At 39.0% G+C, this 27906-nt stretch overlaps 2 protein-coding genes across 11 annotated transcripts in view; both read right to left on the reverse strand.

Annotated features, from left to right (window-relative positions):
* SIK3 (SIK family kinase 3) overlaps positions 1-27906 on the reverse strand; it is a 251912-nt gene that overhangs the window by 166902 nt on the left and 57104 nt on the right. The window lies entirely within an intron of this gene.
* On the reverse strand, positions 19017-23770 carry LOC106635315 (small ribosomal subunit protein eS27-like). The gene has a single exon (XM_055094873.2). The coding sequence runs from the start codon at positions 23630-23632 to the stop codon at positions 23474-23476; it is 159 nt and encodes a 52-aa protein (XP_054950848.2). The 5' UTR covers positions 23633-23770; the 3' UTR covers positions 19017-23473.

Genomic DNA, 27906 nt, shown 5'->3' on the forward strand with positions numbered 1-27906 from the left:
CACCATTATATTGGAGCATAGAGGGCATCCTAAAGCCAATGGCCCCTGCTTGGCTTACAGAAGAACTAGAATCTTCATTACACCATCATGCTTGTAGCTGTTAACTTTTCCAAAGCTGTATTTGACCTTATGTTTGAAGAAGGCCTTCCATACTTTAACTTCAGACTACTTTTTCATCATCTTCTAATGCTAAACTGATTCATCTTCTGTCCCTAAAAATGACCTGTACTTTGCTATTTCCATATCCTTGCTTACACTGCTCTGTCCACAATTCCCTCTTTCCCATTTTTCTCCATACATAGAAACAATCCTTCTCACTGCTCAATCCTAGCTCACCCTGGTAGCCTTCCTTCTTTGACTACCTCAGTTAACAAAAGGTTCTCTGTCCATCCTCACAATCTCTATAATAGTAATTGTCCAGATCTCTCAATTGGGCACTTAGGGAAACAAAACAACAAATACTATATTTTCACTGACTCATAATATATTGAAATTCTTAGGTTTGTTTTTTTTTTTGCCATTACTGCTTTTTTTTTTTTTTTTGAGATGGAGTCTCGCTCTGTTGCCCAGGCTGGAGTGCAACGGCGTGATCTTGGCTCACTGCAAGCTCTGCCTCCCGGGTTCACACCATTCTCCTGCCTCAGCCTCCCGAGTAGCTGGGAGTACAGGCGCCCGCCATTTGCCATTACTTTTAATGGCAAAAACCACAATTACTTTTACACTAACCTACAGAAGAGCCCTTAAAAGTTATTAGAATAGTAGGTACCCAACTTTTTAATCACCAAAGATAGTTTCTGTTATTTAATACCTTCCCCCTACTCCTACAACTCTTTGGTTTCTAAGTTAAAGCCAGAAATCCATGTTATTTAAAACTTTGTATAAGGTCAGGCACAGTGGCTCACGCCTGTAATCCCACCACTTTGGGAGGCCAAGGTGGGCGAATCACCTGAGGTCAGGAGCTCGAGACCAGCCTGGCCAACATGGTGAAACCTCGTCTCCACTAAAAGTACAAAAAATCACCAGGGCATGGTGCCACACGCCTATAATCCTAGATAGACTGGGACCCACTTGAACCCAGCAGGCAGGGGTTGCAGTGAGCCAAGACTGTGCCACTGCACTCTAGCCTGGGCGTCAAGAGTGAAACTCCATTTCAAAAAAACATAAAAAAACTTTGTATACCAAACTGGGATTATCAATAAACAAAGTGTATTTTTTTGAAAAACTAAGTTAAAACTTTTATTGTAAATCAAAGCTGTTAAACTCAGTTCTCACAGAAAGGACACACGACTCCAGTTAAAAGCAAAGATATTTTATTTTTTGGTTAACCTGTGTGGCATCATCATGGCTAAAAATGTATACTTACTCTTAGCTTTAAAAAAAAAAAAAAAAGCTTCCAGTGCTATCTACTCAGACCCCTTATCAATCTGAGGAACCAAAATCAAGAACTACATAGTTAAGCCAATCCCTTATTTTACTGATAAAACTGAGACCCAGAGAAGGAAAGGAGATTTCTAAAATCACAAAGGTGGTGTCACAGCCAGGTCCCCAAAAGGGACATGGATATAAGTCTCCAGATTCTGAGGGGTGTGTGTGTGTGTGTGTGTGTGTGTGTGTTTTATTTCTTTTTCTTTCTTTCTTTTCTTTTTTTTGCTTTTTTTTTTTTTTTTTTTTTGAGACAGGATGGTCTTGCTCTGTCACCCAGTCTGGAGTGCAGTGTTGTACTCACAGCTCACTGCAGCCTCAACCTCCTGGGCTCAAGTGATCCTCCCACCTCAGCCTCCCAAAATGCTGGGATTACAGGCATCAGCCACCAGGCCCAGTCCAGTCAGTGTTCTTTCTATTACATCATGCTGATGCCAAGGGCCTTACTTACACAAACAGAATGTTGATTATTTTAGGGCAGGAACCAAGTCTTACATCTCTTTGTATCTACCACTGACTCTTCTACATAGCTGAAGTCACAATAAATATTTATTCACTAATTATATATAATCAACTAATACCTAGTTATCTAATAATTTTAGCCCTTAAGAAATCTAAATGTGAAAGGCAAAGCAATAAAACTTTTAGAAGATAATATTAGAGATTATCTTTATGACTTTATGTCATAACTCACAGAAAGCACTAATCATACAGAAAAAAAGATTAAATTTCATTACAACATTAAAATTAAGAATTTATTTATCAAAAGACACAACTAACAGGGAAAAGACAAGCTACAGAGGCGGAAAAAGATATCTGTAACAAGTACAATAAAAAAAAGGGGGGGCTCATCTCCAAAATATAGAGGGAACTACCGGCCAGGTATTTCCTCAACAATTTATTAACAAATAACATTTGTATATATTCAAGGCATACACCATGATGTTTTGATAGACGTATACATTATGCAATGATTACCATAACCTAACCAATTAACATGAAGAACATTCTTTTCATTTTATTTTTTAAATTGAAACGATTTTTAAGTGGGTAGTTCACACCTGGAATCTCTCACTTTAGGAGGCCGAGGCAGGTGAATGGCTTGAGCCTAGAAGTTTGAGACCAGCCTGGGCAACATGGCAAGACCCTGTTTCTACTAAAAATATGAAAATTAGCCAATCACGACAGTGTGCACCTTTAGTCCCAGCTACTCAGGAGGCTGAGGCAGGAGGATCGCTTGAGCCCAGGAAGTTGAGGCTGTAGCAAGCTGTGATCACGCCACTGCATTCCAGCCTGGGCAAAAGAGCAAGGCCCTGTCTCCAAAATACACAAAAGTTTTTAATTAAAAAAAAATTTTTTTAAGAACTACCACAAGTCAATAAAAGACAAATAACCCAAAAGAAAAATGTGCAAAAGACTTGAATATCACAGCTAATAAACTCATGAAAAGGTGCTCCTATTGTTAACCAGAGAAATGCAAACTAAAACCACAATGAGATACCACTATATTCCTACTACATTAGGAATTTTTAATTTTATTATTTAAATTTTAAAATTTTTAATTTAGAAGTTGACAACAGCAAGTGTTAGAGAAGATCTGAAGAAATGGGAACTCACCTATACTGCTGGTGAGTACTTTAAACTGCTATAACCACTTTATTTATTTATTTTTATTTTTTATTTTTGGAGACAGAGTCTCGCTCTGTCACCCAGGCTGGAGTACAGTGGCACGATCTTGGCTCACTGCAACCTCCACCTCCTGGGTTCAAGCAATTCTCCTGCCTCAGCCTCTGGAGTAGCTGGGATTACAGACATACAACCCCATGTCCAGCTAATTTTTTTTTTTTTGAGACGTTGTTTCACTCTTATTGCCCAGGCTGGAGTACAATGGCACAATCTCAGCTCACTGCAACCTCCGCCTCCAGGGTTCAAGTGATTCTCCTGCCTCAGCCTCCCAAACTAATTACAGGCATGTGCCACCATGCCCAGCTAATTTTGTACTTTTAGTAGAAATGGGGTTTCACCATGTTGGCCAGGCTGGTCTCGAACTCCTGACCTCAGGTGATCCGCCCACCTCAGCCTCCCAAAGTGCTGGGATTACAAGCGTGAGCCACTGCGCCCAGCCTACAACCACTTTAGAAAAATGTCTGACAGGCTGGTCCTATGGTAGTGGGTTATCAGAACTTATTAACATTTGTGTCACTAAAGTTGGTATACAACCCCCCATTGCTAAATTTGACTGGCTTTAAAAAAAGAAAAAAGTTGGGCAGTAGCTAATAAACTGAAGATAAAGAAATCCTGGCTAGGCATCATGGTTCACATCTGTAATCCCAACACTTTGGGAGGCCAAGGCAGATAGATCACTTGAGGCCAGGAGTTCAAGGCAAGCCTGGTCAATGTAATGAAACCCTGTCTTTACAAAAAATACAAAAATTAGCCTAGTGTAATGGTATATGCCTGTAATCCCAGCTACTCAGGAGGCTGAGGCAGGAGAATCGCTCGAACCCAGGAGGCAGACCTTGCAGTGAGCCGCGATCACGCCACTGCACTCTAGCCTGGGCGACAGAGAGAGACTCTGCCAAAAAAAAAAGGAAGGAAGGAGGGAGGGAGGGAGGGAGGGAGGGAGGGAGGGAGGGAAGGAAGGAAGGAAGGAAGGAAGGAAGGAAGGAAGGAATCCCATGACCTAGTAATAATTCTATTTTTGGGTATATCCCCAACAGAAGTATGTGCTGAAATGTGCCAGAATACACACATAAGAAAGTTCTTGAGCTAAGCACAGTGGTTCATGACTGTAATCCCAGCTAATTGGGAGGCTGAGGCAGCAGGATAATCTGACACCAGGAGTTCAAGACCAGCCTGAGCAAAACAGCAAGACCCTGTCTCCGAAAAAATTGTTTTAATTTAAAAAATAAAATAATGTTCTTTATGTTAATTAGTTAGGTTATGGTAATCACTGCATAATGTATATATCAAGATATCATGGCGTATACCTTGAATATACACAAATTTTGTTAACTGTACGTCAATAAAGCTGGGAGGGTGAGGAAATGTTCTCAGCTGCAAATTCATAGTATCCCCAAACAGGAAAACACCCACAAATGTCCACCAACAATAGAATGAAGAAATAGTGGCATATTCATGCAATGGAATACTATACAGCAATGAAAAAGAACAAACTACTGCTACACATAATAGAGAAAAATATCAAATAGGATGTAAGAGGCTGATACAACAGAATACATACTGTGTAATTCCAATTATATAACGCTAAAAACTAGGCAAACTATATTGTTTAAAGATGCTTGTTTAGGAAGTAAATCAATAAAGAAAAGCAAAGAATTAGCTGAGTGCAGTGGCATGTGCCTATAGTCCCAGCTACTTGGAAGGCTGAGGTGGGAGAATCACTTCGGGCCAGGAGGCCAAGGCTGCAGTAAGCCATAATCATGCCACTGCACTCCACGGTGACAGAGCAAGATTCTGTCTCTAAAAAAATAATAATAATAAATAAGAAGAAGAAAAAGAAAAGAAGTGAATATCAAAAAGTTAGCATGTTGATTGGACACAGCACACAAAAAGCTGGCTCCTAGGCATGCTAAAAATGTTCTATTTCTTGATCTGTGTGTTGTGTATAGGAGTATTTATAACAGCTCATTAAGCTGTGTATTTTATTATACACTTTTCAGTATACCTCTTTTCTTTCAAAACAAAAAGGTTTTTGAAAGTGCTAAGCACAGGCCTAGTACATAGTAAACATTCAATAAAACAAAAATTTTTTAAGGCAAAATACTATCGAATTGGTGTAACACACATTGAAAGAATCAAAGTACCTGTGAGTATGAAGAAGTCACACATGAAGTAAAAGTCATTTACTCCTGATTAGGTCATCATTCTAGTAGGAAAAAAACTGGTTATACAACTCCTTTGCACCTAAAGGAGGTAGGATCTACAAATCCTATAAATGAGAAAGGTCGTTATGGATTTCAATTAGCTACTTGGAATTGAACAAATTAATCTCTATAAATCTCAGTTTCCTCATCTGTCTGAGAAAATACCTGTCTAGATAGCTTATCATGAGGTTCAAATTAAACAATATTTGTAAAAACACTTTATGAATGGCAAAGCACCAAATGTATAGCATTATTAATATACTATTACAAGACATGATTTTAGATATAAATAAATCGAGCATGAGAGGAAATACCACAGAACATGAAAATACAAACACTTCATATCCTGCTTTTCATTTAGGATTTGGAAAACACGATGTCCCTAAATTGGTATAAAATCTTCGGGGGTAATATGAGAACGGATGAAACCCCAGATAATGTGAAAATTGAGTAACAGCTTGGGGGGAAACCCGCAGCTGATATCTCAACACAGTTGTCCCTCGGTATACTGGGGGACTGGTTCCAGGAAGGACCCCTGAGTACACCAAATTACACACACACTCAAGTCCTGCAGTCCCCCTGAGGAACCTGCATATACAAAAAGTTGGCCCTCTGTACAGACAGGTTTCACATCCTGCAGATACCATTGTTTTGATCAGCATTGGGATGAAAACAAATCCACATATAAGTGGATTGTTTTAAAAAGAAAAAACGCAGCTCAAACCTGTGTTGTGCAGGGGTCAGCTCTACAACAGCATTCACTAATTCTGACCAAATGACAGTTCCAAAAGAGAACTCCACCCTTAAACTACTGTTGACTTCATCCTAAACTGGATTATCTTTGATGGCAGGAACTAATCTAAATCATCTTCATGAGATGCTTTAGGTGTAACACAAATGGAACAGGAAGGAAAGAGCTCCAAACCAGCCTAATTAACTGCAGTTCACAGCAAGTGGGCAAATGTTGCTGGGAAGGAGGCAAGAAGAAGAAATGCTATGGCCAGAACACTCAGAAAATGGCAACTCTAAACAAGACTGAATTATTGTAACATTGTTTTTATTTTATTTTATTTTATTTTATTTTATTTTATTTTTTTGAAACAGTTTCACTCCGTCACCCAGTCTGGAGTACAGTAGTGCATCTCAACTCACTGAAACCTCCACCTCCTGTGTTCAAGTGATTCTCCTGCCTCAGCCTCCTGAGTAGCTGGAATTACAGGCGCCTGCCACCATGCCCGGCTAATTTTTGTATTTTTAGTAGAGAAGGGGTTTCACCATGCTGGCCAGGCTGGTCTTGAACTCCTGACCTTAGGTGATCCACCTGCCTTGGCCTCCCAAAGTGCTGGAATTACAGGGTGAGCCACTGCACCTGGCTTTTATTGTAACTTTTTTTTTTTCCTTAGAGACAGAGTCTTACTCTGTGGCCCAGGCTGGAGTGCAGTGGCATGATCTCAGCTCACTGCAACCTCCACCTCCCGGGTTCTAGCAATTCTCCTGCCTCAGCCTCCCAAGTAGCTGGGACTACAGGTGCACACCGCCACACCTGGCTAATTTTTCATATTTTAGTGGAGACAAGGTTTCACCGTGTTGCCCAGGCTGGTCTCGAACTCCTGAGCTCAGGCAATCCACCCGCCTCAGCCTCCCAAAGTGCTGGGATTACAGGGTGAGCCACCGCACACGGTCTTTACCGTAACTTTATTTTTTTCAATTGTAACATTTTAAAGGAAATGTATATATCACAGAATTTCAGAAAGGGAATGGACACCAATACAAGTACTAATTTTACAAATGAAGAAATGTGAAGCCTCAAGAGTAGAACTGACCTACTGGTTACAGTAAGTAGCTGTTTTATGAGTAAATAATTACTAAGTAAATTTTAAAAGTAAAAGTCTTGTAATAAACAGTCAAGGCTCATTAACAAAGCTCCATAAAAACTGAAATCTCCTCATCTCCTGCCAATATTTAAACTTGGCAGTCAACCCCTTCTTTTTTTTTTTTTGAGACAGAGTCTCGCTGTTGCCCAGGCTGGGATGCAGTGGCATGATCTTGACTCACTGCAACCTCTGCCTCCCGGGTTCACGCGATTCTCCTGACTCAGCCTCCTGAGTAGCTGGGACTACAGGCGCGTGCCACCACGCCCAGCTAATTTTTGTATTTTTTAGTACAGACGGGATTTCACCGTGAATCCAGGAGGCGGAGGTTTCAGTGAGTTTAGATACACCACTGTACTTCAGACTGGGCAACAGAGAGAGACTCCGTTTAAAAAAAAAGAAAAAAAGGAAGAGAAAAGGAAAGCAAATAAAACAGTTTATTGATACTACTGAGCCATAAGGCGCTACACTATTTGTACTTGAAAGATAACAGCCATTCAAAGCTGTACCTTCCCCAAAGAAAAGCCCCACCTCAACCACATCAACTGCTACTAGCTAAATAAAAACATACAACCTTCCAAACCCGGGGTTTGACGAATGAGCCAGATGAAACTACACATTCATTTGCTCAGAAAAAGTAAGTGTAACAGCCAACTCAGCCATTTATCAGAAGGCACAGGCCCTTGAGAAGAGCATCATGGGTCGCGGTGATATTTGTATGTGTATATGTGCGCATATATATATATATATATATATCTCCATGGTTCCTGGCTTAAAGCTCCTATATAACCCTTGTAATTTCCTAAGTGACTTTGGTTAAAATACTGTATTCGGCCTCTTGCCACTGGTTCCTGAACAGCTCCAGAGTGATAAAAGCAAAAGACAGTCTTTTTCTATTTATAACAAGCCCCTTTCAACCACACCTGAGCTTATGTTAATGAGACGATTTTTGGAAAGTCCCTAGATAACCACAGGACTGGTGGCCAATTGCCAGGGGAATCAACCCTGTGCCCATACAGTTAGAACTCAAAACCCCACCCTCAACCTCCAGGGAAAGGAGAGGGGCTGAAGGTTGCACTGATAACCAATGGCCAATGACTTAATCAATCATGCTTACCTAATGAAGCCTCCATAAAAACCTAAAAGGGGGCATCCAGGAGAGTGAAGAGGAACACATCCACTTGCTGGGAGGGTGAGGCACCCCAGCTCTACCGGGATGGAAGCTCCTGCGTTCAGTACTCTTCCAGGCTTTGCCCTGGGTCTCTTCATCTGGCTGTTCACTTATGTCCTTTAAAACATCCTTTCTAATGAACTGGCCAGTGTGTTTCCTGAGTTCTGTGAGCCACTCTAACAATTTTATGGAACCCAATAAGGGGATATTGGGAAACCAGTTTATAGCCAGCAGGTCAGAAGCACAGGTAAAACCACCTGGAGCCTGTGACTGGCACTGAAGACTGGGGACAGACTTGTGGGACTGAGCCCTCAATCTGTGAGATCTGACGCTATCTCCAGGTAGACAGTGTCAGAACTGAACTGACCTGAACTGCATTAGAGGACACCAGCTGGCAGCTGCTGCAGAACTGGTTGACTGCTTGGTGTGTGGGGACACACTCCCACACATTTGGTCACAGAAGTATTTTGTGTTGAGAGTACAGGAGAAACCAATTCTGTTATTCCTATATTCTAGGAGTCATCCACAGTCATTCGAGCAGTTTCTACACGAGAGAAGAAAGTCTACTGCATTGTAGTAAAAAATAAACATTAAACCTTCAGAACTATTTGCACAAAAGAAAAATGGAATCACAAGTCAGGTGGGGAAGGAGTGGTGCTTACCAAAGGTCAGCCACTTAGTACAAATTTGCTAAACTGCCTTGGTCAGAGCACATTGTCAGAACCCCACTCTTTCCACAGAATTTTCCAAACATTAACCCATGTCCGTAGCACGCTGATGAGGTAAATGATGTTTTACAGATAGGGAGGAACAAAAAAGTGAGGGCCTGGCTGAGCCAATATTCTCTCTGCCTTTTAGTTAGCATACAGATCTCTGTTTATTATTCTAGAAAGCTGTTCTCAATTTCACACATAGGGGATTATGTTTTAAGATGTAGAGTCTATATAAGGGCTGCTTTGCTTACCACTATCTTTGTCAACCATTATCAAAAACTCCATTAATTAAGCTAGGCACCATGGTGTGCACCTATAGTCCCAGCTACTCAGGAGGCTGAAGCAGGAGAATCCCCTAGGAACTCGAGTCCTGTCTGGGCAACGTAACAAGACGTCATCTCTAAAAAAACAGAATAAAATAAAATAAATCTGGGCACAGTGGCTCACACCCAACACTTTGGGAGGCCGAGGCAGGAAGATCATTTCAGCCCACGTGTTTGAGACCACCCTGGATAGCACAGTGAGCCTCTGTCTCAAAAAAAAAAAAAAAAAAAAAAAAAAAACCCTAAAAATAACAAAATAACAAATAAAAAATAAAAATAATCCATAAATTAGTTAAGAAACCAGCTTTTGAGCACCTTCTACCTGTAACAACAGGCCTGCCTACAAAGAAAATATTAGTTTTAAGTAAATCCTACTTTATTTTATTCTACCCATTGCTACAGAAACAAAGATCTGATCATTTTGTAGTTGGGTATGTCAAAATCTTTTTATTATACAAATAAATGTGTCTAGAGATTGACTGGAAAGAGGCACATGGGAACTATCTGGGATATAGAGATTTTCTCTATTGATTAAGGTGGTGGTTATAATAATTCATCAAATCTCATTAAACTGTATATTTAATAACTATGCATTTCCTGGTATGTAAATTTTACCTAAAAAGTTTAAGAGTCAAAGACAATTATTTAATAGCCAAACCCTTGAGTTGGGAAACACAAAGGGTAAACCCCATATAATTAAAAAAAGACAAAAAGCCTAACTGAAAAAACATATTCTTTCCTTTGGTCTACATTTCAACTTCTGTGTACTGATTAATTCTTGAAAAATCAAATACCCATGGGGCTTTCATAACCCCACTAAGCAGAAAGGAGAGGGTCTCAGGGCAGAGTGGACACTTTCATCTGCCTGTGAGCATATAAACCACATTCATCAACTAGAGCTGCCCCATCCATCAGCCAAAGCAAAAACAAACTGTCCTTGTGTCAAAACGCAACATAGAAAGTCACCCTGTGATATCTCCTCTGAGAGGGGTTAAGAGAAGAAGAAATGAATTGAAATCTCATTTATAACCACACGGCCTAAATTAGTCTCTCATAGTCATCAATGAGATGCTTATCAGATTGTGGAGGGCAAGGGAGGAAATGTGAAGAAGTTAAAAAAAAAAAGGTACAAATGTAAGTAACTAATATTGTAAGTGAAAAACCCACTTCCATCTTACCACACAGGTTTATTTTGTTCAGAAACAAATGCAAAGTGAATACATAACTGGATCTATTTCAAGGGTTAATATAATAAAAATACCTTTACTCTGGAAGCAAAAAGAGTTCCTTCCTGATAGAAATGCCAGGTTTAACCATTGGCAGATTGTAGAAAACACAAATGACAACTAAGATAACTAGTGTGGGCTAAACAATAACATTTTCACTTTTTAAAATAACTCCAAGGCAACTCCAAAGTCAATCATTCTTACTAGCAGTTGTTGAGGCTCAGAAACCGATACCTCAAAATATGGCACTTTGACATGCTGAACTGTACAATCCTCAAGGCCTCTCTGACCATCCCCTCACCACCCCCAAAGCACAGGGAGAAGTTGTTCTCTGAAGTTCCCTTATCTGCCTAAATCTGGACCTGCCAAAGAAGCAAATAGTTATCTCTGTCCCTTCCCCGAGTTTTCATTAACTGAACTAATATTGCAGGAAGAGAGACTGAAGTATGTCAACACACCTGATGATTTTTTTTTTTTTTTAGACAGGGACTCACTCTGTCGCTCAAGCTGGAATCACAATCACAGCTCACTGCACCCTTGACCTACTGGGTTCAAGTGATCCTCTAGTCTCAACCTCCCTGGTAGATGGGACTATAGTCATGTGCCACTATGCCCAGCTAATATTCTTAAAAAAAAAAAAAAAAAAAAAAAAAATATATATATATATATATATATATATATATATATATATATATATATATATATATAGCACACTGCACTATGCCAGTGCTTGGGAGTAACTTTATCTTTTTTTTGAGACAGGGTCTCTCTGTGTCACCCAGGCTGGAGTGCAGTGGCACAATCTCACCTCACTGCAACCTCCGCCTCTAGGGTTCAAGTGATTCTCCCACTTCAGCCTCTCAAGTAGCTGGGATTACAGATGTGCGCCACTGTGGCATAACTAATTTTTTGTATTTTTAGTAGAGACGGGGTTTTGCTATGTTGGCCAGGCTGGTCTTGAACTCCTGGCCTCAAGTGATTCACCTGCGTTAGCCTCCCAAAGTGCTGGAATTACAGGCATGAGCCACCACACCCGGGCCTGGACAGACTTTTGTCACAAACCACTATCTGCTCTGTAGGCCCAAAAAACTTTGTCCCAGACCACTGTATATTCTCCAAGCCCACTGAATAACTTTAAAAATCATTTACTAGCCCTGTAAAATCATCCATACCTCCCCATCTCCCTTCCTCTAAAAACAAGGGTACATAAGCATCTGTACCCCACTGGGTTGTGGGCAATCTCTCTGTGATTTTCCCCCATACATGTTAATAAAAATGTTTATGCCTTTTCTCCTATTAATCTGACTTTTGTCAGTTGATTTTCAGCTAACCTCAAAGGTGGAAAGGAAAATTCCCCTTTCACTCCTACACAGTCTTTAAAAAAAAAGCATTACCAATATTGGCTGCATAAATATACTAATAATAACACATGCTCATTTCTGCCATTGTGTCTCTTTTCCCTAAAGATTACTAAAAATAGCCACCTTAGCAAAGAAGAATAAAGACTATCTTGGAAGATAAACAGGGCTTCAATAATGCTCCATAACTCTAAACTGATGTAAGCCTGCAACAGCTGTAAAGTCATCAGGGATTCATCAGGTAATACCACCAAAGTTAAGGTTGCAATATTTTACAAACTCACAGGCTGAAAAATTCCTTAAAAACCATCTGGCTGGGCATGGTGGCTCACGCCTGTAATCCCAGCACTTTGGGAGGCCAAGGCAGTTTGTTTGCTTGAGCTCAGGAGTTCAAGACCAGCCTGGGCAATATGGCGAAACCCCAACTCTACCAAAATATACAAAAATTACCCAGGCGTGGTGGCATGTGCCTGTAGTCCCAGCTACTTAGGAGGCTGAGGTGGGAGGATCACTTGAACCCAGGAAGCGGAGGTTGCAGAGAGCTGAGATCAGCGCCACTGCACTCTAGCCTGAGTGACAGAGTGAGACCCTACCTTAAAAAAAAAAAAAAAAATCATCTAATGCAGTAGTTTGCAAGCCATTCTTTAAAAAACAAAAACAAAACCTCAAAAGTTTATATCAGATGCCTTTCCACTTTCTTTTTGTCCAATCATACTAAAGGGACACAAAATCATCCATCAGTAATAACATGCAGTAGTTTCTCAACTGTCAATGAGCAATTACTACCTCACTCAGTGTGGATACTCTGGTGCAAAGCTAAGCACCTTTCCCTATATTTCAATCTTCATTCCACAAGCAAACCTGCAGGCCACTCAAAAGAATCCTAAGACTCTCTGTAAATGTAGCTTGAAAAAAATCACTGATCCAGTCCAACCCCCTTATTTCATAACTGATACCCATAAAAGTAAAATGAGAGACAGCATGGTATGACTGAAAGGAAAGCGATAAAAATCAATGCTAGTTCTAGCCCTTACCGGTATGTGACCTTGAGCAAATCTCTTAAAGTCTTTTAATTTTAGTTTCCTCATCACAAAATGTGAATAATCATATCTATGCCCAATACAATTTTTTTTTTTTTTTGAGACAAGATCTGGTTCTGTCACCCAGGCTAGAGTGCAATGGCACAATCTCAGCTCACTGCAACTTCTGCCTCCCAGGCTCAAGCCTCTGGAGTAGCTGAGACCACAGGCATGTTTCACCACACCCAGCTACTTTTTTGTGTTTTTGGTAGAAACAGAGTTTCACCATGTTGTCCAGGCTGGTCTTGAACTCCTAATCACTCAAGTGATACACCTGTCTCAGCCTCCCAAAATGCTGGGATTACAGATGTGAGCCACCACACCCAGCCTATACTTTCTTTAAAAGTGCTCTGCAGACTGCAGAGCATTATATAAATTAAGGTTATTATTTTTATTGTTAGGTGATTATTAACCAAGATGACGTGGTGAGTCAAGTGCACAGTCAGACCTGGAACTCAAATCCCCTGACTACCTCTCTAAGGCTTTTTCCACAACTTTATGTAACACTTGTGTTCAATACCAAGCCATTGTTATCAAATTCTCAAATTTGGGTTTTATACTAACCATTTGTATTGAAAAAAAAATGGTGCCATGCATAAAACAAAATCCTTTAAGATTACATGAAATAAATGTAAACCCAAGGAATTGATGGTCTATCCAAGCCAAAAGGGGGAAATGTAGATAAGGGATATACAGTCGTGTACCATATACCAACAGAGGTCCTGTAAGATGATAACGTTGTATTTATACTGCACCTTTCCTGTTTAGCTGTGTTTAGATACACAAATACTTAACCGTTGGGTCACAACTGCCTACAATATTGAGTCAGGAAAATGCTGTATAGGTTTGTAGCCTAGGAGCAACAGGCCATACCACATAGCCCTAGGTGGGTAGTAGGCTATACCATCTAGGTCTGTGTAAGTACACTCTTATGATGTTCCCACAAGGAAACAATCACCTAATGATGCATTTCTCAGAATGTATCCCCATCGCTAAGCAGTGAGTGACTATACTTGCATTCTACAATATGATATATCATGAATGGTTGTTAAGGCACTAATGAAACAATTTTGACCATTCTGAGCTGCTGTGTACTACTGACGTGCTGAAGAAAACCAAAAAAGCCCATAATGTGGCTAAATAAGAACTTCAGCATGTACATATTGATCAGAACCCAACTATGATTTTTAACAATTAAAAATGTCCAAAAGCAAAATATGGTTGAACCTCCAGGTCAGATGTAAATATAATTTGATGAAGTCATCTAACCTACAAATTACATATTAATAAATGACTGAATGGGCATACCTCTGCCACAAGCCTTACGTGGACAATGAAGAGAAGGCTGGTGCTGGCAATTTAGTGCTCTAGTGTCTACCAGCTCTCCAGCTGCTAAGCTGTCCCTTTCATCAATCTAAAATGAGTCATCATTGTTTCACCCGTCTAAAGGGCAAGGCAAAAACCGTGAAATTAAGAAACTCCATGGAAAAAAGAATGGAGAAAATAAAGCCAGAGATGTCATTAAATGTAATACAAGTAAGGGGGTAAAAACATATTATTCAAGGAATTTCTAGGGCTAATGGAAAGCTACTTCTTACGGAAAACTTGGAAAATACTACCAACGTAATTTTGTTTCAGAACACAAGAATTTTTTCTAAAAAGTTGTGTTTATAAGCTCATGCATATTCATAAAGTGATTCATTTGGTAGGAACATACAGTCATCCAGATGCGATGAAAAAGCAACAGCTTTAAATGCTCAATCTACCCATCAGACTTAAAGGTTATAGTAGCATTTCTTGAAAACACATTAGTCATCTCTGCTCTAACTATACATCTCTGTAGAGAAAACATGGAAAACAGGGTTGACTGGTAGTACACAAGTTTGTCACTGCTGATCGTTAGAAAACTCAAACCACATTCAAAAATAATATGGAACACTATTAATATCTGCATGTTTCATCATCCTGTAAATTTCACATCCTAGACCATAAGCATCACAAACAACTTTCAGGGAAGGCTGTTTTCTTTTTTTTTCTTTTTTTGTATGTTTGTTTGTTTGTTTGTTTGAGATGGAATTTCACTCTTGTCGCCCAGGCTGGATGGAGTGCAATGGTGCAATCTCGGCTCACTGCCACCTCCACCTTCCAGGTTCAAGCAATCCTCCTGTCTCAGCCTCCCGAGTAGCTGGGATTACATGCACCCGCCACCACGCCCAGCTAACATTTGTATTTTTTTTTAGTAGAGATGGGGTTTCACCATGTTGGCCAGGCTGGTCCTGAACTCCTCACCTCAGGTGATCCACCTGCCTCAGCCTCCAAAAGTGCTGGGATTACAGACGTGAGCCACTGCGCCCGGCCCAGGGAAGGCTGTTTTCTAAAACTGACTCCCCCTGACCCATCTTCAGCGTCTGAGCAAGTGATGAGACAATGGGACAATAAAGCAATGGGTCAACAATGGCAACCAAATTATAGCAAAACCAAGTAAATTGATCTTGTAATTGATGAGTACGTCTACCCAAAGTTTTAAGTAATTCTCCTCTCACTTCATTCAAGACAATGCATTATGCATGTGCAGCCTACATATAGAAGATGTTTTTTATTACTGGTAACAATATTAACTAAAATTTGCAGAATATTTATTTTAAAAGCACTTTTATTATTACTACTACTACTGTTAATAGTATTACTACTACTACTACCACCTCCCTTTTGCAAAAGAACTAAAGATCAGAGGAGGGAAACAACTTGCTTAAAATTATATGAACACTAAGAAATGACGGTAGGACTCAAACTCAATTCCTATGACTCCAAAATCTGTGACTTTTTTCTTAAAGTTAAACCCTTTTTTCATTTTTCAGCATGAAACCCTTCATTCATTCACTCATATCTTCATCTACTCAAGAAATATTTATTAAACACCTACTACATGCCAGATGCTAATCTCAAGCCCTCAGGAAACAATTAAGAGTACACAGTTCCTGCTCTAGGCGGTAGAAAGCATGTGTTACAATCTAGTATGATAGGGACAGCTTAACAACAACAACAAAAGTACACCAATGTAGGAGGTGGCAGAAAGAAGTAGGTACATGGCACAGTGGGAACACAGACGAGGAAGCCCTTAACTCTTCCTATAGAGGGCTTCCTTTCCATAGGAGGTTATGATGTTACCTGAATCTTAGGATGTGAAAGAAATCTGGCAAATGGATAGAAGAAAGAAGCATGTCAAGGAAAAAAAAAAACATGAGCAAAAGCATAAAGGCCTGAAAAACAATTCTAATATGTTGAGGAAACTAGCTCAGCATGACTGGGAGCCATATCAGGCATGGCCAGGGATAAATCATGAAAGTAGCCTGGAGGAAGGAAATCAAGACCAGGCTCATGGGTGCCATGCTACAGAGAATAGGCTTTATTTTACAGGAGACAGAAGACAGTGACGGTGAGAAACATGCTGACATGCATGCATTAAAATGACAAACTGGGCCAGGCATGGTGGCTCATACCTGTAATCCCAGCATTTTGTATATTTTGTTTTGTTTTTGAGATTGAATCTTGCTTTGTCGCCAAGGCTGGATGGAGTGGAGTGGTGTGATCTCGGCTCTCTGCAACTTCCACCTCCTGGGTTCAAGTGATTTTCCCGCCTCAGCCTCCCGAGTAGCTGAAATTACAGGCACCCGCCACTACGCCCGGCTAATTTTTGTATTTTTAGTGGAGACAAGGTTTCACCATGCTGGCCAGGCTGGTCTCGAACTCTTGACCTCAAGTGATCCACCAACCTCGGTCTCCCAAAGTGCTGGGATTACAGGTGTGACCCACTGTGCCCAGCCTATCCCAGCACTTTGGAAGGCCGATGCAGGTGGATCACTTGAGCTCAGGAGTTTGAGACTAGCTGGGCAACATGGTGAAACCCTGGATCTACAAAAAATTAGCTGGGCATGGTGGCAAGCACCTATAGTCCCAGCTACTTAGGAGGCTGAGGTGGAAGGATGAATTGAACCCAGGAGGCAGAGGCTGCAGTGAGCCAAGATTGCACCACTGCACTCTAGCCTGAGCAACAGAGCCAGACCCTGTCTCAAAAATAAAATTAAAAATTAAAAGACAAACTAGTTTTAATGTGAAGGATGAAACTGAGGGATGGAACTAGGTCAGAAATGGGCGTATCAGTTAAGACACCAATGCAGCAGTACAAAAAATATGAGGGCCTAAATTAAGGCAGTGGAAAGGGGAGGTAACAAATTAGAGAGCTATTTTGGAAGCAGAATCTTAAAATGTAATGATTGACCAGTGGTACACAAAATTCAAGGAGAAATCTAGGCTAACTCCCAAACTTCTGGCTTCTACCACTGGATGGGTCATACTGCCATCAGTGGAGATGAAGTTAGTGTGGTTGGATAATGAGTTCAGTTTTGGATAAGGGAGTTACATTTGTGATGGCTATGTGGCATAAGGTAAAAATATCTAGTATGGTGTTAGAACTGGTTCCCAAAACTCAGCAGAGATATGGGATTTAGGAGTCATTATGATGTAAACTGTAGTTGAAGACAAGGGGCTGGTTCTGATTAGCTCAAAGAAGAATATACATAGAGAGAAGAGGGAGAGCACAGAACCTAAGGAAACCCAGATATCTAAGGAGTAAAGAGAAACAATTTTGGAAAGCTGAGAACAGAGTTGTAGGAGGAGAGCCAAGAAAAAGTGTTTGGAAACCTTGAGTGAAGGTGAGTAACATGAACATTTATTTTCCTAGAGAAAGGAGAAATGTAAGAATATAAAAGGGGCATAAATTGAAACTATATTTCTGCAAAGTATTTTGGCAATGTACAGTTAACAAAGGCCTCTAAGATGCCCACACCGTGACACAGTAATTCTACATCTAAGAATGTATTGTAAGGAAGGAATCAGAAATCCTGACAGAAGTTTACATACAAAAATGTTTCTCACAGCATTATTTGCAATAGCAACAAAATGGAACTACTTTAAACATATGAAAGGAATGGTTAAATAAGTTACTGTACATCCATACAACAAAGATTATGAGCCATTTAAAATCTATATTCATGGATAATTTTAAGTGATAAAAATACTCATGATATTGAGTATTGTGAAAAAAGCAAGACACAACTGCATATTCAGTTAACTATATAATATAAAAATGCAGAGGGCAAAAAAATGTATAAAATACAACAAAATGTTACTGGAAGTTATATACAGTTATTGAGATCACATGTGGTTTTTTTCTGCTTTAGCCTTTTTTCCTGCATTTACTGAATTTAATGATATTATTTTTTCCTTTAAAACAATTTGTTTTAAGACACAGTCTCATTCCCGTTGCCCAGGCTGGTGTGCAGTGGCAGGACTACAGCTCACTGCAGCCTCAACTTTCCAGGCTCAGGTGATCCTCCCACCTCAACCTCGCAAAGTACTAGGATTACAGGTGTGTGCCAGTGCACCCAGGCTTTTTAAAAATTAAACTCTATTTTGAGATATCTCACTGTGGTTTTAATTTGCAGTTCCCTAACGGCTAATGATGTTGAACATCTCTTCATGGGGTTACATGCCATCTGTATATCCTCTTCAGTGAAATGTTCCTTAACATCTTTTGCTGTTTTCTAATTGGATTACTTGGGGTTTTTTAATACTGAGTTTGGAGTTATTTATATATTCTAGATAGTAGTCTTTATTGGATATGTGGTTCAAAAATATTTTCTCCCAGTCTGTAGTTTGCCTTTTCAGCCTTTTAACATGGTCTTTAGCAGACCAAAACGTTTTAGTTTTTATGAAGTCCAACTTACCAATTTTTCCTTTTCTAGATCATACTTTTGGTGTCAAGTCTCAGAACTCTTTGCCTAGCTCTATATCCTAAACATTTTCTCCTGTTATTTTCTAAAATTTTTTTTAGTTTTATGTTTTACATTTAAGTCCATGATCCACTCTCAGTTAATTTTTTTATAAGGTGTGAAGTTTAGGTCAGATTTTTCCTTTTTTTTTTTTTTTTTTTTTTGTCTTATAGCTGTCCAGTTGCTCCAGCACCATTTATTTAAAAGGCTATCCTTCCTGCACTGAATTGCTTCTGCATCTTTATCAAAAATCAGTTGGGCAATGGCCAATGAATACAGCATTTTATTTTATTTTATTTTATTTTATTTTATTTTATTTTATTTTATTTATTTATTTGAGACAAGAGTTTTGCTCTTGTTTCCAGGCTGGACTGCAATGGCACGATCTTGGCTCACTGCAACCTCCACTGCCCAGGTTCAAGGGATTCTCCTGCCTCACCCTCCCAAGTAGCTGGGATTACTGGCATGTACCACCACACCCGGCTAATTTTTTTTTTTTTTTTTTTTTTTGTATATTTAGTAGAGACGGGGTTTCACCATGTTGCTCAGGCTGGTTTCGAATGCCTGACCTCAGGTGATCCACCCACTAGGCCTCCCAAAGTGCTGGGATTACAGGCGTGAGCCACCGCACCAGGCCAGCATTTATTTTTTAAGTGATGATCATGTTCTGGAATTAAATGATGGTGAATGTTATACAACTTTGTGAATATAATAAAAAACCACTGAATTTTACAGGTATGTAAGTTATATCTCAATTTAAAAATTTACTGAGGATATCTGTATAGGTCTCTATTCTGTTATTCCTGCTTTTCTATTCTGTTTCATTGATCTTTGGTCTATCCTTCTACCAATATTACACAATCTTGATTACTGAAGCTATACAATAAGTCTTGAAATCAGGTAGAGTGATTCCTCCAATTTTTTAATTCAGTTTAGCTATTCTAGTTTCCTTGTATTTCCACACACAATTGATAATAATCTTGCCTATATCTACAAAAAATCTTCCTGGGCTTTTGATAAAAATTGCATTAAACTTGTAGATTAATTTGAGGAGAACTGACATCTTTACTATGTTGAGTCTTCCAATCATGAACACAGTATCTCTCACTATTTTGGTCTTTGATTTCTTTCATCAGCATTTTGCAGTTTTCAGTATACAAGTAAGTCCTATATACGTTTTGTTAGATATATGCTCAAGTATTTCTTTTGATTGAACTGTTATAAATGGTATTGCATGTATTTCCATGTGTTCACTGCTAATATATAAAAATGCAATTGATTTTTGTTTTTTTGTTTTTGTTTTGCCTCGTTTAGAGACAAGGTCTTGCTCTGTTGCCCAGGCTCCTGGCTAGAGTCCAGTGGCATGATCATAGCTCACTACAACCTCAAACTCTCGGGCTCAAGCAATCCTCCTACCTCAGCCTCCCGAGTAGCTGGGACTATGACACACATCACCACACCCAGCTTTTCTTTTTTTTTTTTTTTAAAGAGATGGGTTCTCACTATGTTGCCCATAATGTTTATGAGATTAAGTTCATCTTTTTTATCTGAGTAGTATTTTATTGTATGAATATACCACCATTTATTTATCTGTTGCTTATTTCCAGTTTTGGGCTATAATCCAAAATGCTTTTTTCAAACAATAGGCTATATATCATTAATGTCCGTTTATCAGCAGTATAAAATATCTTACCATAAATATTAATAAAAGAAGCATTCATATATAAAATATAGATATTTCAAACCCTACAGAGGGCCTTGTAATGATTAAATATTTTGTCCTTACAAAAAGGTCCAGGTAATTACACCCATGAGGTTAACCTGCCTTAGTGCAGGACTTAAAATAAGGCTTCTCCTGCCATCTCTCTCCATTTGTAGAATGTGAAATTCTTTAAAATGCATCCTATATTAGGAATACTACAGCTGTGCACTGGTGTTTGTTCTCTTCTTTAAACTCGGGACCGTATATATCTGCTCAAATTGCCCAAGTATACATATGCTGCACTCCATCAAGTGTCAGGCCACATTCTATCAGCACAGCATGACTGCCTATCAGTGACAATATAAGTGAGCTCTATTTGGATCCCTCTTACCCTACCTTTTATATTTATGATAGCATTATCATAAAACTCCAATATTCTTCAATAACTTACATGTTTGTTGTAGGATAAAATTATTACCCTCAATGAACTACATAAAAATATAGAAAAAATAGCTGGGTGCAGTGGCTCACGCCTGTAATTCCAGCACTTTGGGAGGCCAAGGCAGGTGGATCACGAGGTCAAGAGATCAAGACCATCCTGGCTAACTCGGTGAAACCTCATCTCTACTAAAAATACAAAACAAAAAAAAATTAGCCAGGCGTCGTGGTGGGCGCCTGTAGTCTCAGCTACTCAGGAGGCTGAGGCAGGAGAATGGTGTGATGCCTGGAGGCGGAGCTTGCAGTGAGCAGAGATTGCACCACTGCACTCCAGTCTGGGGGGAAAGAGCGAGACTCCGTCTAAAAAAAAAAAAAAAAAAAAAAGAAAGAAAAGAAAAGAAAAAAAAAGAAAAGGAAAAGAAAAGAAAACATTTTCAGATTTGAAGAAAAAAATCTGATAATGGATATAAGAAGATTGATCAGGCTCAAGGCAAATTATTAATTAGTATTAGAAACCAACACCAACTGGTTCTTTAACCATTATCAAACACATTGATAACAGTATATGAAATGAAGGAATCTCACATAATTAATGTAATAGCCATTTGTCACTGGAGGTCACCTTTTATGACAAGAAAAATAATCCCACGTTCTTCATATGTTTAATGAAGTTAAGTTTTATAAAACAGATTTATAATCGCTGCCATGTATCATTCTGGGGGAGAAAAAAACAGTAAGCACAAAAAGAAAGCCTAAGATTGTGGACAGAAAAAAAATTCAAAGAAAACTTAAATCTAACAACAAAAATACCATAGCACTGTATAAGTTATCACATAGAACATGAAGAACTAGTATACATTCCAGAGGAAAAGCTTGTTAAATCCTACACTGCTAACACTATAACTATATTGAATAAACATACTGCCCCTTAAATATAATTAGCACCATTATTTGAAAACAGAGACAAGAGAAAAGCATCTATAAGACTTGAATGATAAAAGCTGAAATTATGTGAAATCCTTATACTTCAGGCAAGGACATGAATGCTAAAGATCTCAAATTTTCTCAGTGACATGCAAGTAAATGAAAGTAAAGATAAGGTTTATTTGTAAAACACGATGCACAATTGGAAGGGAGAAATTAAGTATTTAGATCACTTTTTAGCATGCCCTCAAGTAAGTCGGCCAAAACATAATGAGATCAGTACTGGTGGTTAAGAAAAGAGTAACACCAAAAACTTCAGAAAAAGTAGGTCTTATAAAGGCTGTTTCCTAAATGTAGTAATGTATAAGTAATCATGCCATGCTCCACAGACAAGCAAGAGATGTTAAGAAGATGCCAGCACGATTCCAATTATCAATTGTATTAAGGCATGGTCTTTACATTTCAAACTTTACAGAGTTACCTGGAATTATACAGTAAGTTCCAGAATCTCCTCTTTCATTTGTGAATCTGTTCGCTATCCAAAGGCAAGTTCTATTATAAATAGTCAATTAAGACCCAAAAAACCAAACTTATTTTTTGCTTTTGGTTAACAAGAAATTCCTTTAGCTTAATTGTAACATGGCTACAGCAATCAGTGTACCTTGCTAATATTTTTAATAACTTTGCAACATAAGGTTGTGATGTTACCATGTTTTACAACTGCAAATAATGCAACGATAAAACTGAAAGTTTTGAACTGAACTTTTTTATCTGAGTAATATTTTATTGTATGAATATACCACCATTTATTTATCTCTTGGTTGTTTCCAGTTCTGGGCTATAATCCAAAATGCTTTTTTCAAACAATAGGCTATATATCATTAATGTCCATTTATCAGCAGTATAAAATATCTTACCATAAATATTAATAAAAGAAGCAGTATAAACAAAATGTTTATTTTAAAACTGAGTGAATAAAAGGCAGAGATAGGCAATGAGGAAATGAGGAATTTTTTAATGATGCAGATAATATGTTCTAAAATATAATGAAGACCTAAATTAGCTGAGAAATGTGTTCAACAATCACTCCAAACTAAGTATGAATTAATGATTCTATCAATTCATTAATTCTATTAAATCTATTAATGATTCTATTAAACATTAATGATTCTATTTGCAAATTAAAACTTCCTGCTATTCCATTTTAAAGCTTTGGCTATCACCCATCTGTGATTTTTGTACTGGTTATTTTAACTCAATGTCTGTCAGTTCTTTTCATTTGTAAAATGCAGATAAAAGTAACTACCTACATTATAGGGCTATTGTCACCCAGGCTGGAATGCAGTGATGTGATCATAGCTCACTGTAACCTTGAGCTCCTAGGCTCAAGCGATCCTCCCACCTTAGCCTCCAGAGTAGCTGGGACTACAGGTGCATGCCACCATGCCCGGCTAATTGTTTTAATTTTTTTTTAATCCAAAATGTGTTTATTGAGATGGTTTCCCACTCATCTTGATTCAGAGTGCTTTTAGTGCTGCTTCCTCCTGAAGGAACATCCTTCTGTAAGCCTTGCTTTTCCTCCTGTAGGCTGGCAGAGGACAGTGGAGCAGCCAACACACAAAACTACCGTTTGTGCATGGTTAAAGACCGTGATGATTTTACAGCATCCTGGGCATTTCACATCCATGAAGCAGGAATTGGGGCTCTGCACCAGGCGTTTCTTCTTGTGTTTCCTCTTCTCCTCTTCTGGAGAGGGATGAAGGAGACCCTTTGAGGCATGTTCTCGTGTGGGTAGGTCGTCACCGCCGGAAAGGTTAATTTTTTTTTTTTTTATAGTCAAGGTCTCACTTTGTCACCTAGGCTTGTCTTGAAACTCCTGGCTTCAAGCAATCCTTTCATCTCAGCCTCCCAAAATGTTGGGATTGCAGGTGTGAGCCAATGTGCCCAGCCAAAAATAAAATTTAAAAAAAAATAACGTAGGTAGTTTCTCATAGTAATGTAAAGAATATGTAACCTGTGTTTTCCTGAAAGTTGAGGGAAAGCTGAGGCAGCTAATGGGCTCATACAAAGGTTTGGAAGACCCATTCTGACTACCTAAAGGAGAGTCAGCATTCTGACTGTGCTTATAGAAGAGTCAGAACTTGTGAAGAAAGAAGCCTTAAAATCCAAGGTAGTAATCATCCTGGGAAATATTTCAGGAAATAACTTAAGGTTTGTATTTTCCCCTAAAATTGTTAGAAGAAAAGAAATGAAGATCTACATATATGCTCTTTTAGAGCTGAGAATAGCTTCTATAAAGCAGAATTTTAGACTTTTCTCCCCAAAGGAAAATAGGCATATTTATTGTAATTATTCTATCACAGTCAACTTGTGTTAACATATCGTTAATTCTTCCAGAACTGCTACATGTCACCAAATCAAAGCCAGTGTGAAAAATATATTAAATGACTCTTTGGCAAAATACGGTTTCCAATGGGGCAATGAAAAACATGAAATAACTCAGATGAAATTTGGGATAGTATATAAAAATACGCAGATTCTTTTTCAATGTGAAACCTCTGATTCATTAAGAAATAAATCCCTTAAAGGAAAACCAATACCATATGAATCAATCAATTCATTTCTAATGTAAGAGTGGGTACAACAAAATTTAAATGTGTTTTATACAGTACTAATTAGTCATGCAAGATCTTAACATTTTGCTTGTCTGCCTGCCCCCATAGCTAACTACTATATATCATTTGTTTCTATCTTTAAAATATTTGATCATAGAAATTAAGCCTAAGAATATTGGGGTTTTTTTTCCCCATAAGAAACTACTCAAGGTAAGTATTACTCTAGGAAAATTGTGTTGCCTGGTCTTTATCCAGAATCTTGGTTGTGTCTGCTGCAAAAAAGGGAAAAACTGCTTTTTCAAGGCCATAGCAAACACAGCATGACATGAAAAATCTAAAAGATTCTGAGAGTTAGGAAATCTTCTAAAGGATCCTCTCGCCATTTAAGAGGCAGGAAAACTTCCCAAGGTAAACCAGGGAAAAATCAAGAGTCTCTGTAAAATATATAGCAATATAATAAATTCACAACAGCCCTTGCCTTCAAGCAGCATACATTAACAATAAAAGTCAACTACAAGAGATATCAGAAAGCAAAACAAGACTAATTGCCACATGACTCAGAGACAATTAGGCTATTTCAGTTCAAAGGAGGGAATGATCATCATGAGCCAGAATAGCTGAGAAAGCTTCACTAAGGCTGAGAAGCAACTTAAGCTGTCAGGAATAGGTGTTGGTACTGAGGACGGGGCAGCTCACTCTGGCCCCATGTTTAGACTCCTGTCTTCATTGTCCTGACTCCTGAAGAAGGATATGGCAAAGGATGTGAATCTGACAGCTTTTAACAACATAAGGCAACTAGCTTTGAATTTGCCTCCTGTGTAAGTGGGGTGATTGCCCTAGATAAAGAAACAGTTTCCAAGGCAGAAAAAAAGAGATGATAATCCAGCAGAAGAAGAAAAACACACACACAAAAACCAACAGAACCACCACAAAGCCAAGTGATTCAAACACCTGACCCTGGTTTCCTTGCCAAGAAACAAGTTAATTCCTATGCTAAGCACCTTTCCTCTGTTTTCACATTTCTTCTGTTTTCAAATGCTGAATTCAACAAGAAATCATAAAATCATACCACTTTAGTAGTTCTGAAAAGTTTTATAATGCCTCTTTTTTGTTGTGTACTATGGGGTGGAAAACTCTTTTGTCTTATTCCTGAATCAAGAAAGTAGAAACCTTTGCCAGAATCATTTGCACTAGATAAGTGAATTTGCATATCAGACCATATTTTTAAAAGCAGAAACATCCTGTATAGAGACTCTCCTTATAGAATGACTGACCTGCCTTGGCCTAAGGAAGCCTTCTCCCCCTCTTCCAAGCACAATCTTCCTGTTTTCTCAGCCTCATCTGAACCCGCTCAACCAAACAAAGAACCACTCAAACAAAATTTCACAGAATACCAACTTTAATAATTTCTAGCCAAATCAACACAAACTGTGGCTCTGGCCTAGAATAAACTGCTACAAGATACTTTTTTTTTTTTGGGGGGGACAGAGTCTCGCTCTGTCTCCCAGGCTGGAGTGCAGTGGTGCAATCTCAGCTCACCACAGCCTCTGCCTCCCAGGTTCAAGCGATTCTCCTGCCTCAGCCTCCAGAGTAGCTGGGATTACAGGCACCCGCCACCACGCCTGGCTAATTTTTGTATTTTCAGTAGAGACGAGGTTTCACCATGTTGGCCAGGCTGGTATCGAACTCCTGACCTCAGGTGATCCTCCTCGGCCTCTCAAAGTGTTGGGATTACAAGTGTGAGCCACCGCACCTGGCCGCTACAAGATTCTTTATTTGCAATGACTCTCCTCTCCTTTTACCTTTGTTAATAATCACTCATTTCTTCCCCACAGATGCATCAAAGCTAAGATTCTTCGAAATATCCCACATGCGGCCGGGCGCAGTGGCTCATGCCTGTAATCCCAGCACTTTGGGAGGCCGAGGCGGGCATATCATCTGAGGTCAGGAGATCAAGACCATCCTGGCCAAAATGGTGAAACCCCATCTCTACTAAAAATACAAAAATTAGCCAGGCATGGTGGTGTGTGCCTCTAATCCCAGCTACTCGGGAGGCTGAGGCAGGAGAATTGTTTGAACCTGGGAGGCGGAGGCTGCAGGGAGCTGAGATTGTGCCACTGCATTCCAGCCTGGGCAACGGAGTGAGACTCCATCTCAAAAAAAAAGAAAAAGAAATATCGCACATTCATGGAGCATCTTTAGATCAGAATCACCTCGGCTCTACGTTGAGACTACTGTAATTCTTAGCACAAGGACAGAAAAAGTTGACTCAAGGCTGTCATTTAAAAGAAAAAGCATAATTAATAAACCTTATTTGATAAATAAAAAGATACCTATTGTCTTCATATTACAAACACCGAAAATAAAGCTCAACAATGAAAAAATATATATTTTTAATTGTGTTTGTTTGTAGAGGTGAGGTCTCGCTATGTTGCCCTGGTCTTGAACTCACTTAAGTGATCCTCCCACTTCAGCCTCCCATAGTGCTGGGATCACAGGCGTAAGCCACCATGCCTGGCAAGAAAATGTTCAGAACAAACCCTACAATTAACTCAGTTCATGACAGACTTGTTACTAATGTATGATGTTTGCAGTGTATAAATGGTGCGATGTACACTACAATTCTCACTGCATATTATAAACAGACATGTTACTATGAAGTTGAGGGAGTGGAAGAAAACAGACTTAATGCTTTAGCTGACTAAAATCGAAAGGTCCACATTCAAAAGACATTTTTTTTAAGAGATTAGGAGTTAATTTTATGTTAAGTAAAACCTATTGTATCATAAGTAACATTTGTTGGGCACTTAATATGTAGTAGGTACTATAGCTAAGTGCTTTACATGATCATCTGATTTAATCCTCACATAGACACTAAAGAAATAGTTACTATTATTTTACAAAGAAGAAAACTACGGTTTACAACTGTTAAGAAACTTGCCCAAACTGCTAATAAATGAAGAAGCTGAAACTCCCATCCAGGTTTTCCTGACTCCAAAGCCTGGACTCACCACTATTTCTTCAACAAGGATAGCAGCAGGTTCTAGTGTATAAATAAAATAAACACAGTGACTAAACGCATTTCCCCACACACTCATCTCTACCACTCCCACAGCCCACCTGAACTCTAGCTAATTGTTCTTAGTCACTGAAAACATTACATGGCTAGATAAATGATAAATGTCAGCTTTGAAAAGGGGAAAAGAAAGTGCCTTATGAGCTTGAGCCACAGATGATGGGCCCTCTTTTTCAAAGCCTTGTCTGCTCATTTGTTCATTCAAATCTCACTGAGCACCTATCATAGCAAGCAGTACTGTGTAGTGATAAAGAGCAGAAGAATGCTTAG

Source organism: Pan paniscus, chromosome 9, assembly GCF_029289425.2.
Source record: "Pan paniscus chromosome 9, NHGRI_mPanPan1-v2.0_pri, whole genome shotgun sequence".
Taxonomy (NCBI): Eukaryota; Metazoa; Chordata; class Mammalia; order Primates; family Hominidae; genus Pan; species Pan paniscus.